At 42.9% G+C, this 13,839-nt stretch overlaps 2 protein-coding genes across 3 annotated transcripts in view; one reads left to right on the forward strand and one right to left on the reverse strand.

Moving 5' to 3' along the window:
- The window catches only part of LOC137323499 (tubulin alpha chain-like), a 122,244-nt gene that overhangs the window by 73,122 nt on the left and 35,283 nt on the right, over window positions 1–13,839 (reverse strand). Inside the window, exon 1 of one of the 2 annotated variants that reach the window (XM_067987022.1) lies at window positions 4,306–4,387. The exons of the other annotated variant lie outside the window; for it this stretch is intronic. The gene's annotated coding sequence lies outside the window, so the exon portion shown is untranslated. Of the gene's footprint in view, window positions 1–4,305; window positions 4,388–13,839 lie in introns of those variants that run through there. 2 annotated transcript variants of the gene reach the window in all.
- Window positions 11,243–13,839, forward strand: part of LOC137323498 (tubulin alpha chain) — a 31,065-nt gene continuing 28,468 nt past the window's right edge. Inside the window, exon 1 of the mRNA XM_067987018.1 lies at window positions 11,243–11,435. Within this exon, the coding sequence (XP_067843119.1) occupies window positions 11,433–11,435 (3 nt within the window). The 5' untranslated portion in view covers window positions 11,243–11,432. The remainder of the gene's footprint in view (window positions 11,436–13,839) is intronic.

A 13,839-nucleotide genomic window follows, 5' to 3' on the forward strand; every position in this document is an offset into this window, starting at 1 on the left:
AATACCCAGCCTCTGACCTGCTCTTGTAACCACAGTATTTTTGTGGCTGGTCTAGTTAAGTTTCTGGTCAATGGTGACCCCCAGGATGTTGATGGTGGGGGATTCGGCGATGGTAATGCCGTTGAATGTCAAGGGGAGGTGGTTAGACTTTCTCTTGTTGGAGATAGTCATTGCCGGGCACTTGTCTGGCGCGAATGTTAATTTGCCACTTATGAGCCCAAGCCGGGATGTTGTCCAGGTCTTGCTGCATGCGGGCTCGGACTGCTTCTTTATTTGAGGCGTTGCAAATGGAACTGAACACTGTGCAATCATCAGCGAACATCCCCATATCTGACCTTATGATGGAGGGAAGGTCATTGATGAAGCAGCTGAAGATGGTTGGGCCTAGGACACTGCCCTGAGGAACTCCTGCAGCAATGCCCTGGGGCTGAGATGATTGGCTTCCAACAACCACTACCATCGATCTTTGTGCTAGTTATGACTCCAGCCACTCAAGAGTTTTCCCCCTGATTCCCATTGACTTCAATTTTACTAAGGCTCCTTGGTGCCACATTCGGTGAAATGCTGCCTTTATGTCAAGGGCAGTCACTCTCACCTCACCTCTGGAATTCAGCTCTTTTGTCCATGTTTGGACCAAGGCTGTAATGAGGTCTGGAGCCGAGTGGTCCTGGCGGAACCTAAACCGAGCATCGGTGCGCAGGTTATTGGTGAGTAAGTGCCGCTTGATAGCACTGTGGACGACACCTTCCATCACTTTGCTGATGATTGAGAGTAGGCTGATGGGGCGGTAATTGGCCGGATTGGATTTGTCCTGCTTTTTGTGGACAGGACATACCTGGGCAATTTTCCACATTGTCAGGTAGATGCCAATGTTGTAGCTGTACTGGAACAGCTTGGCTAGAGGCGTGGCTAGTTCTGGAGCACAAGTCTTCAGCACTACAGCTGGGATGCTGTCGGGGCCCATAGCCTTTGCTGTATCCAGTGCACTCAGCCGTTTCTTGATATCACGTGGAGTGAATCGAATTGGCCGAAGACTGACTTCTGTGATGGTGGGGATATCGGGAGGAGGCCGAGATGGATCATCCACTCGGCACTTTTGGCTGAAGATGGTTGCAAACACTTCAGCCTTGTCTTTTGCACTCACGTGCTGGACTCCACCATCATTGAGGATGGGGATGTTTACAGTGCCTCCTCCTCCTGTTAGTTGTTTAATTGTCCACCACCATTCACGACTGGATGTGGCAGGACTGCAGAGCTTTGGTCTGATCCGTTGGTTGTGGAATCGCTTAGCTCTGTCTATAGCATGTTGCTTCCGCTGTTTAGCATGTATGTAGTCCTGAGTTGTAGCTTCACCAGGTTGGCACCTCATTTTTAGGTATGCCTGGTGCTGCTCCTGGCATGCACTTCTACACTCCTCATTGAACCAGGGTTGATCCCCTGGCTTGTTGGTAATGGTAGAGTGAGGAATATGCCGGGCCATGAGGCTACAGATTGTGCTGGAATACAATTCTGCTGCTGCTGATGACCCACAGCGCCTCATGGATGCCCAGTTTTGAGCTGCTAGATCTGTTCTGAATCTATCCCATTTAGCACAGTGGTAGTGCCACACAACACATCGGATGGTGTCCTCAGTGTGAAGACGGGACTTCATCTCCAAAGGGGCTGTGCGGTGGTCACTCCTACCAATACTGTCATGGACAGATGCATCTGCAACAGGTACATTGCAGCTGCTTTGCTCTCTCTATAATGTTAGACTTTACATATAAACATGTGGATTCAGCTGGTGTAATAAGAAAGAAATTTAATTTATATAACGCCTTTCATGTCCTCAGAACATCCCAAAGTGCCTCACAATCAATGAATTACTTTTGAAGTGTAGTCACTGTTGTGATGTAGGCAAGTGTGGCAGCTGATTTGTGCACAGCAAAGAGGAATGATCAGACGCATGGAGCCTCGGTTTAACATCTCAACCGAAAGATGGCACCTCCAACAGGGCAGCACTCCCTCAGTACTGGCACTGGGAGTGTCGGCCTGGATTAATGTGTTCAAGTCTCTGAAATGGGGCTTGAACCCACGACCTTCTGACTCAGAGGGGAGAGCGCTGCCAACTGAGTCAATTGAAACAACGGTGACATCGAGACATGAAAGTGAAACATGCTTATGGTCAGCAAATAAAAAACGAGAAACGCTCCCACATCATCTCTCTCCTGAACCGAGGATGCAGCCCCTGAACTGTGAACCAGCAACAGTTCCGGATGCAGCAACTGCCGTCATTCCCGACGTGCGTAAACCCAGAATGCCCACAACACCCACCATTGACGCATCGTGGGAGCGCAGCAATACAGCAGGCCAGACTTGCGTCTTAAATCCTTATCAAAGCACATTCTGGTGAGAGAAACCGTTCAGCCCGTCGGGAAACTCTGCAGCAGTATTGAAAGCTACACCCAGTGGGCAGGAAGTAGGCAGGCTCAGGAATGGTAGCTTTGCCCTCCCCATCTGCTCAACTCCCACTGACGTAAGCAAATTATACCAAGGAGATCAACATCACGGGAACGCCACCACCTCCGAGTTCCCCTCCAAGTCACACGCCATTCCGACTTGGACGTATATCGGCCGTTCCTTCATCGTCGCTGGGTCAAAATCCTGGAACTCCCTACTTAACAGTGCTGTGGGAGCATCATCATCACAAGGGCAGCAGTAGTTCAAGAAGGCGGCTCACCACCACCTTCTCAGGGTAACTAAGGATGGGCAATAAATACTGGCCTTGACAGCAACTCCCGTATCCTGAGAACAATTTTTTAAAAAATGGTAATTTCCATTCTATCTCTGGATGGTGGGGGGGAGGGGGGAGGGGGTGTAAGATTTCCACACATCACTAGTTCGAACAAAATTTAATGGTGTTTTAAAACATCCCTTAAGAAGCGCAAACTTAGAGAATCTTCCCTCCCTTCCCTCCCTGGGGAACTGATTGTGTTGTAGTCTCGTGAAAATCTGAATCTACAAATGCGCCATTGAGTTAAATCAGTAAACTAAACATGTACAAGTATCTAACAGGAGGTTAGTAGGTTAGCAGTTAATGTACGCCTGGGCCATGTGATCTCCTGGACTGGTTTCGATCACCTGAGGGGGTCGGGGAGGAATTTACAAACATACGAAATTGATGGGCAGGAAAAGGCCAGTTGGTCCATCAAGCTAGCCCCACACCGTGATGACCATAAGACCATAAGAGATAGGAGCAGGAGTAGGCCATTCGGCCCCTCGAACCTGCTCCACCATGTAATGAGATCATGGCTGATCTGATTTTTACCTCAACTCCACTTTCCCGCCCTTTCCCCATATCCTTTGACTCCCTTGCTGATCAAAAATTTGTCTAACTCAGCCTTGAATGTGTTCAATGACTCAGCCGCCACAGCTTTTTGGGGTAAAGAATTCCAAAGATTCACGACTTTCAGGGAGAAGAAATTCCTCCTCATTTCCGTCTTAAAGGAGCGGCCCCTTATTCTGAGACTATGCCCCCTAGTTTTAGATTCCCCCATGAGGGGTAACATCCTCTCAGCATCTACCCTATCGAGTCCCCTCAGAATCTTGTATGTTTCAATAAGATCTCCTCTCATTCTTCTAAACTCCAATGAGTATAGACCCAACCTGTTCAATCTTTCCTCATAAGACAACCCTTCCATACCCGGAATCAACCTAGTGAACCTTCTTTGAACTTCCTCCAATGCAAGTATATCCTTCCTTAAATAAGGGCACCAGTACTGTACGTAGTACTCCAGGTGTGGTCTCACCAGCACCCTGTACAGTTGTAGCATGACTTCCTTACATTTATACTCCATCCCCCTAGAAATAAAGGCCAATATTCCGTTTGCCTTCCGGATTACCTGCTGCACCTGTATGTTGACTTTTTGTGTTTCATGTACGAGGACACCCAGATCCCTCTATACCGCAGCATTTTGTAGTATTTCTCCATTCAAATAATATTTTGCTTTTTTATTTTTCCTCCCAAAGTGGATGACTTCACATTTTCCCACATTATATTCCATCTGTCAAATTTTTGCCCATTCGCTTAACCAGACCATGACCAGGCCATTGTGGCTAAACACTTCTTCTCTCCCCTGTACCTACCCCCCCTCATACCCACCCCCGGCAGCTATGTAATCTCCTGGGAGAGCCAACAAAAACAGAAAAACCCGGGGCCAATAAGGGAAAAAATACTCTGTAGAATTCCTCTCCGACCCCCCTCAGGTGATGGAAACTAGTCCAGGAGATCACCCGGACCAAGTGTTATCTATAAAGACACTTCACTTCTATATGACCGTCCGCTGAATTTATGGCAGCCGATTGGGAGAACCCTTGAGGAAATTCTGGACATCATATTCAAAAGAATATTGTCATTGGAAATGGAACTGGCCATCTTATGTGGGCTCCAGCAGGCTCAGTGACTCAGTCAACCTTGCAGCATAAGCAATCTCAACCGCTGGACCCTGCATTGGAAAAAATAAATGAAACTCTATCAATCCTTACCTGGCGAGTATATCACATTGAATTCACCACATCTGGTGAATAGTTTTCTTAGTTATTCATACCTAGTGACTAATTCTCATTGGATTATCCACACCCAGTGAGTAGATGTCGTTGAGTTATCCATAACTGGTCAATAGATCTCATTGAGTTAACTGTACGCTGTGAATAGATCTCATTGAGTTATCCATACTTGGTGAGTAATTCTTATTGAAATATCCTTTCCTAGTGAGTCGATTTCATTGAGTTATCCATACCTGGTGAACAGATCTCGAGTTATCCATAACTAGTGAGTAGGTTTCATTGAATTAGCCTGGTGAGTAGTTCTAATTGAATTAGCCATAACTGTTGAGTAAATCTAACCGAACTAGCCATACCTGGTGAGCAGATCACATTGAATCAGCCAAAATCTGGTGAGTGCATCTAATTGAGTAGATTGAGTTATCCATACCTGGTGAGTAGATTGCATTGAGTTATCCATACCTGGTGAATAGATTGCATTGAGTTATCCATACCTGGTGAATAGATCTAATTTTTTTATCCATACCTTGGGAATAGATCTCATTGCGTTATCCATACCAACTGAATAGACCTTGTTCAGTTATTCATACCTGGTGAATAGATCTCATTGAATTATCCATACCTGGTGAGTAGATTACGTTGCGTATCCATACCCGTTGAGTAGATCTAATTGAATTACCTATACCTAGTGAGTAGATCTAATTGAACTAGCCAAATCTGATGAGTAGATAAGAACTTAAGAACATAAGAAAAAGGAACAGGAGTAGGCCATACAGCCCCTCGAGCCTGCTCCGCCATTCACTAAGATGATGGCTGATCTTCGACCTCAACTCCACCTACCCGCCCGATCCCCATATCCCTTGATTCCCCTTTGTGTCCAAAAATCTATCGATATCAGTCTTGAATATACTCAACGCCTGAGCATCCACAGCCCAATGAGTGAAGAATTTTTTTTCACCTCGGTCCTAAATGGCCCTTATCTTGAGACTATGACCCATAGTTCTAGACTCTCCAGCCAGGGAAACAGCCTCTCAGCATCTACCCTGTCAAGCCCTCTCAGAATTTTATACGTTTCAGTGAGATCACCTCTCATTCTTCTAAACTCCAGCATATGGGCCCATTCAACTCAATCTCTCCTCATAGGACAACCCTCTCATCCCGGGTATCAATCTAGTGAACCTTCGTTGCACCGCCTCTAAGGCAAGTATATCCTTCCTTAGGTAAGGAGACCAAAACTGTACACAGTGCTCCAGGTGTGGTCTCACCAGAGCCCTATATAATTGCAGCAAGACTTCTTTACTCTTATACTCCAACCCTTTGCGATAAAAGCTAACATTCCATTTGCCTTCCTAATTGCTTGCTGTACCTGCATGTTAACTTTTTGTGATTCATGTACAAGGATACCCAAATCCCTCTGACTACCAACATTTCTTAGTCTCTCGCCTTTTAAAAAAATTTCTGCTTTTCTATTCTTCCTATCAAATTTCATATTTCCCCACATTATACTCCATCTGCCACCTTCTCGCCCACTCACTTAACCTGTCGATATCCCTCTGCCGACTCTATGTGTCCTCCTCACAGCTTACTTTCCTAAATAGCTTTGTATCATCAGCAAACTTGGATACAGTACACTCGGTCCCCTCATCTAAGTCATTGATATATCTTGTAAACAGCTGAGATCCTTGCAGCACCCCACTTGTTAGAAACTGACAACCCGAAAATGACCCGTTTATTCCTACTCTCTGTTTTCTGTGTTAATCAATCCTCTATCCATGCTAATATATTACCCCTAGTCCGATGATCCTTAATCTTGTGTAACAATCTCTTGTGTGGCACCTTATTGAATGCCTTTTGAAAATCCAAATATATGGCATCCATTGATTCCCCCTTATCTACCTTGCTAGTTACACCCTCAAAAAATTCTGATAGATTTGTCAAACACGATTTCCCTTTCATAAAATCCTGTTGACTCTGCCTAATCATATTATGATTTTCTAAGTGCCCTGTTACTAAATCCTTAATAATAGATCCTAGCATTTTCCCTACTACTGATGGCAGGCTAACTGGCCTATGATTCCCTGTTTTCTCTCTCCCTCCTTTCTTGAATAGCGGGGTAACATTTGCTACCTTCCAATCCACAGGAACCATTCTGGAATCTAGGGAATGCTGGAAGATCAAAACCAATGCATCCACTATATCCGTTGCAACCTCTTTTAAAACCCTAGGATGTAGGCCAACAGGCCCAGGGAATTTGGCGGCTTTTAATCCCATTAATTTCTCCAGTACTTTTCCTTTACTAATCTTAATTACTTTAAGTTCCTCACTCTCATTAGGCCCTTAGTTCCCCACTATTTCCGGTATGTTTTTTGTGTCTTCTACTGTGAAGACAGATACAAAATATTTGTTTAACATCTCTGCCATTTCCTTATTCTCCATTATAATTTCACCTGTCTCTGTCTCAGGGACCCATGTTTGCTTTCGCTAATCTCTTCCTTTTTACATATTTGTAGAAGCTCTTACAATCTCATTTTATATTTCTTGCTAATTCACTTTCATATTCTATTTTCTCCTTCTTTATCCATTTCTTGGACATCTTTTGCTGATTTCTAAAACCCTCCCAGTCCTCGGGTTTACTACTCTTTTTGGCAACATTGTAAGCCCCTTCTTTTAACCTAATACTCTCCTTAACTTCTCTAGTTAGCCACAGTTGGATCACTTTTCCCATGGAGTTTTTATTTCTCAAGGAAATGTATATTCGTTGAGAATTATGAATTATTTCTTTAAATGTTCGCCATTGTTTATCTACCATCATACCCTTTAATCTACTTTCCCAATCTACCCAATCTATAGCCAACTTACCCCTCATACCTATGTAATTGGCTTTGTTTAAGTTTAAGACTCTAGTTTTGGACTTAACTACATCACTCTCAAACTCAATATGAAATTCTATCATATTATGATCAATCCACCCCAGAGGATCCTTAACTATGAAATTACTAATTAACCCGGTCTCATTACACAATACTGGATCTAAATTACCCTGTTCCTTAGTTGGTTCCTCACCATATTGTTCTAGAAAACTGTCTCGAATGCATTCCATGAACTCATCCTCCAAACTACTTTTGCCAATTTGGTTTGCCCAGTCTATATTAGGATTAAAGTCCCCTACGCTTACTGCATTATGCTTGTTACATGCTTCTCTAATTTCCTCATTTATACTCTAACCAACACTATAACTATTATTAGGGGGCCTATAAGCTACTCCCACCAATATTTTCTGCCCCTAATCTAATTGAATTAGCCATACCTGGTGAGTAGATCAAATTGAGTTATCCTTACCTGTTGAATAGGTCTCATTGAGGTATCCACAGTTGGTGACTAGATTTCATTAAATTATCTATACCTGGTGAGTAGATCTCATTGAATTATCCCTACTTGGTGAATAGATCTCACTGAACTATCCCTACCTGGTGAATAGATCTCATTGAATTATCAATACCCGGTGAATAGATCTCATTGAGTTATCCATACCTGGTGAGTAGATCTCATTGAATTATCCATACCTGGTGAGTAGATCTCATTGAATTATCCATACCTGGTGAGTAGATCTCATTGAATTATCCATACCTGGTGAGTAGATTTCATTGAATTATCCATATTTGGTGAATAGATCTCATTGAGTTATCCATACCTGGTGAATAGATCTCATTGAATTATCCATACCTGGTGAGTAGATCTCATTGAATTATCCATACCTGGTGAATAGATCTCATTGAATTATCCATACCTGGTGAGTAGATCTCATTGAATTATCCATACCTGGTGAGTAGATTTCATTGAATTATCCATATTTGGTGAATAGATCTCATTGAGTTATCCATACCTGGTGAATAGATCTCATTGAATTATCCATACCTGGTGAGTAGATCTCATTGAATTATCCCTACTTGGTGAATAGATCTCACTGAACTATCCCTACCTGGTGAATAGATCTCATTGAATTATCAATACCCGGTGAATAGATCTCATTGAGTTATCCATACCTGGTGAGTAGATCTCATTGAATTATCCATACCTGGTGAGTAGATCTCATTGAATTATCCATACCTGGTGAGTAGATCTCATTGAATTATCCATACCTGGTGAGTAGATTTCATTGAATTATCCATATTTGGTGAATAGATCTCATTGAGTTATCCATACCTGGTGAATAGATCTCATTGAATTATCCATACCTGGTGAGTAGATCTCATTGAATTATCCATACCTGGTGAATAGATCTCATTGAATTATCCATACCTGGTGAGTAGATCTCATTGAATTATCCATACCTGGTGAGTAGATTTCATTGAATTATCCATACCTGGTGAGTAGATTTCATTGAATTATCCATATTTGGTGAATAGATCTCATTGAGTTATCCATACCTGGTGAATAGATCTCATTGAATTATCCATACCTGGTGAGTAGATCTCATTGAATTATCCATACCTGGTGAATAGATCTCATTGAATTATCAATACCCGGTGAATAGATCTCATTGAGTTATCCATACCTGGTGAGTAGATCTCATTGAATTATCCATACCTGGTGAATAGATCTCATTGAGTTATCCATACCTGGTGAGTAGATCTCATTGAATTATCCATACCTGGTGAGTAGATCTCATTGAATTATCCATACCTGGTGAATAGATCTCATTGAGTTATCCATACCTGGTGAGTAGATCTCATTGAATTATCCATACCTGGTGAGTAGATCTCATTGAATTATCCATACCTGGTGAGTAGATCTCACTGAATTATCCAAACCTGGTGAATAGATCTCACTGAATTATCCATACCTGGTGAATAGATCTCATTGAATTATCCAAACCTGGTGAATAGATCTCACTGAATTATCCAAACCTGGTGAATAGATCTCATTGAATTATCCAAACCTGGTGAATAGATCTCATTGAGTTATCCAGACCTGGTGAGTAGATCTCATTGAGTTATCCATACCTGGTGAGTAGATCTCATTCAGTATTCCATATCTGGTGAATAGATCTCACTGAATTATCCCTACCTGGTGAATAGATCTCATTGAATTATCAATACCCGGTGAATAGATCTCATTGAATTATCCATACCTGGTGAGTAGATCTCATTGAGTTATCCATACCCGGTGAATAGATCTAATTGAATTATCCATATCTGGTGAATAGATCTCATTGAGTTATCCATACCTGGTGAATAGATCTCACTGAATTATCCATACCCGGTGAATAGATCTCATTGAATTATCCATATCTGGTGAATAGATCTCACTGAATTATCCATATCTGGTGAATAGATCTCATTGAGTTATCCATACCTGGTGAATAGATCTCACTGAATTATCCATATCTGGTGAATAGATCTAATTGAATTATCCATACCTGGTGAATAGATCTCATTGAGTTATCCATACCTGGTGAATAGATTTCATTGAGTTATCCATACCTGGTGAATAGATCTAATTGAATAATCCATACCTGGTGAATAGATCTAATTGAATTATCCATATCTGGTGAATAGATCTCATTGAGTTATCCCTACCTGGTGAATAGATTTCATTGAGTTATCCATACCTGGTGAATAGATCTAATTGAATTATCCATATCTGGTGAATAGATCTAATTGAATTATCAATATCTGGTGAATAGATCTCATTGAGTTATCCCTACCTGGTGAATAGATCTCATTGAGTTATCCATATTTGGTGAATAGATCTCATTGAATTATCTATACCCAGTGAATAGATCTCATTGAGTTATCCATACCTGGTGAATAGATCTCATTGAGTTATCCATATTTGGTGAATAGATCTCATTGAATTATCTATACCTGGTGAATAGATCTCATTGAATTATCCATACCCAGTGAATAGATCTCATTGAGTTATCCATATTTGGTGAATAGATCTCATTGAATTATCTATACCTGGTGAATAGATCTCATTGAATTATCCATACCTGGTGAGTAGATCTCATTGAATTATCCATACCCGGTGAACAGATCTCATTGAGTTATCCATGCCTGGTGAGATGATCCCATTGAGTTATGTATACCTGGTGAGATGATCCCATTGAGTTATGTATACCTTGTGAGATGATCCCATTGAGTTATGTATACCTGGTGAGATGATCCCATTGAGTTATCCATACCTGGTGAGATGATCCCATTGAGTTATGTATACCTGGTGAGATGATCCCATTGAGTTATGTATACCTGGTGAGATGATCCCATTGAGTTATCCATACCCTGTGAGATGATCCCATTGAGTTATCCATTCCTGGTGAGATGATCCCATTAAACTAACCATACCTGGTTAATAGATCTCATTGACTGGGCCATACCTGGTGAGATGATCCCATTAAATTAACCATACCTGGTTAATAGATCTCATTGACTGGGCCATACCTGGTGAGATGATCCCATTAAATTAGCCATACCTGGTTAATAGATCTCATTGAATTGGCCATACCTTGTGGGTTATCATACGTGATTCAAATAGGAGGCCTTTCAGCTAATTCACCAGCATTTCCCACCTCTTTATCGCAGCACAGGCCGAGTCGGATTACATCTAACCGCTGGGTGCGATCACATCTGATTGAGAGATCCGTACCTGGCGAGCGTGGGCGAGGGCGGGCGGTGCGAGAGCAAAGCTCAGGCTCCTCCTCTTCCTCAGGGCGGCTCGGAAGGTTAAAGAGGAGATCGGAGAAGCTGTGCTTTATAACCCAGCGCACACAAGAGACCCTTCATCGGCTCAGGGTGTGAGACCAGGGGGCAGCAGCAGCCTTGATCCAAAAAATAAACCCAAAAAACAAATCAAAAACTTGGAAACAGAGTAAACATCTCGACTTGACCATGGTAAGTCAGTCTGAATATCACAACAATTTTGTAAAAAAAAAATCCACTGTAATCGACAATTTAAAAAAAAATCTCCTGCTAATAACTTGGGCAACAGAGTGGAAAATTCGACACAAATGAAGACTTTTGAATTTCCGTTCGTAGATCGTCTTCAATAGTTTAGTTAAGACATTGAGTCGGGATTGTGGTCAGACGCGGGCGGGAAAAAAAATAAACTTTGTACTTTTCCACGAGTTGATGATTGTGGAAAATGTGACCGTCGAATTAATTTCCCTTTTATTTTAAAACAAAAAAATTAAAAAATTCTAATTAAGTGTTTTTGGTTTGAGCGGAGGGAAAACTATTACAGCTTGAATATATATATAGAGAGAGAGAGAGAGGAAGAAATTAACATGCTGGGGTTGGGGATTGAGCGAAATTGACACGTAATCAACTCGGTCTGTGACTGTTTATATATTTACACTTGCGCCAATTCGCCTGGGACACCTGCAGGGCTGTTGGTGCCGGAGGGTAAGGGGGGTAAGTCCCCAGAAGTACAGTAATAATAACTGCACTAGTCATGCGGTCCCTATCCGGTATCAGGAGTTGGTTAACTCACTACCTGATTCCCCCCAACGACCCACCCCGCCTCTCTCTCTCTCTCCTCCCCCAAAATAGTCAGTTACCAAAATAGGTAATCGTTTTCATCTGAAACTCAAAGCCAGAGAGATATCATCGAGAGAGTAATCCCTCTTAACATACAGTCTGACACACACACACACAGTGTACAGCCTTCTTTAAATATAGTCACTCCACGGACTTGACCCTGAAAGGGGGCGGGTTGGACTCCCTTGATGACACTGGCCAGTGAAGATGACACTGTAATTCAAACCCAGAGTGATTGAAAGATGGTCAGATTAGCCGGACCAGGCGGTGAGATGCTGTAAAACGGGATCCATTTCACCATAAATGTGTTTCTGCTATAATTCCATGCCTCCCCCCCTCCAATTGGGGCAAGCATTCCTCTGGGCGCTAGATGTAGCGAAGTAATTGCGCTGGTGGAAATTTCCTCTGTTCGGGCGTCTGTAGTTTGGCGGGGGAGAGGGGTTGTTGCGCAAACGTACAAGGTCCATTATCGTGCGAATCGTAAATGGGCTCTCTTAGAACAAGGCGACAGCCCTTCCCGAAAGTACGGTACAGAGGAAATCTTTCACAAAACCCATTTACGATGCAGCTACGCCCAAGAGAGTCCTTACCCCCAGCGTTACTTGCCAGCTGGACAGGAATGAACACTTACATACTTGAAAAGGAGAAATTTGCAGGGCTATAGGGAAAGAGCTGGGGAGTGGGACTGATTGGTTGCATCTTTTAAAGAGCTGGCACAGATACGATAGGCCGAATGGCCTCCTTCTATGCTGTACCATTCTATGACCTTCCTTTCCAGGAACCTGGAGAACCCTTTTTGGAAAAACCTGTCTAGAATGGGGTGTGTTCACGTTGAGGAACATGTAATCCAATGTCACACTGTCAATATATATATTTATAACAAGTTATGTAAAGTGTTGTTGATTCCAACAACAACTTGCATTTATATAGCGCCGCCTTTAACGTAGTAAAACGTCCCAAGGTGCTTCATAGCAGCGATTATCAAACACAATTTGACACTGAGCCAAATAAGGCATTATCAGGACAGGTAACCAAAAGCTTGGCCAAAGATGTAGGTTTTAAGGCGTGTTTTAAAGGAGGAGAGAGAGGCGGAGAGGTTTAGGGAGGGAATTCCAGAGCTTAGGGCCCTGGGCAGCTGAAGGCACGGCCGCCAATGGTGGAGCGATGAAAATCGAGGACGCGCAAGAGACCAGAATTGGAGGAGCGCAGACATCTCGGAGGGTCGTAGGGCTGGAGGAGGTTACAGAGATAGGGAGGGGGCGAGGCCATGGAGGGATTTGAAAACAAGGATGAGAATTTTAAAATTGAGGTGTTCCTGGACCGGGATCCAATGAGGGTCAGCGAGCACAGGGGTGATGGGTGATTGGAACTTGGTGCAAGTTAGGATACAGACAGCAGAATTTTGAATGAGCTCAAGTTTATGGAGGGTGGAAGATGGGAGGCTGGCCAGGAGAGCATTGTTCAGTTGGGGTAAGGCTTCCAGTTTTCAATGAAGGGAACTCGGGAAGTTGGTTCCATGAGGCTGGTCCCTGCACAGACCGGCTCCTGAAATGCACACAGAGGTCACTCCTCTGACCGTTGATTATATATGTCTAAGTCAGGATGGTGTGTGACTTGGAGGGGAACATGGACGGTCCTGTCCTCAGTGATAGAGGTCGCAGGACTAGGAGATGCTCTTGGTAACTGACTGAGTACAGGGCATTCCAACTGAGTTATTATACAGCATATACAGATTGAGATATTATAGAGCTACTGTATT

Source organism: Heptranchias perlo, chromosome 7, assembly GCF_035084215.1.
Source record: "Heptranchias perlo isolate sHepPer1 chromosome 7, sHepPer1.hap1, whole genome shotgun sequence".
Taxonomy (NCBI): domain Eukaryota; kingdom Metazoa; phylum Chordata; class Chondrichthyes; order Hexanchiformes; family Hexanchidae; genus Heptranchias; species Heptranchias perlo.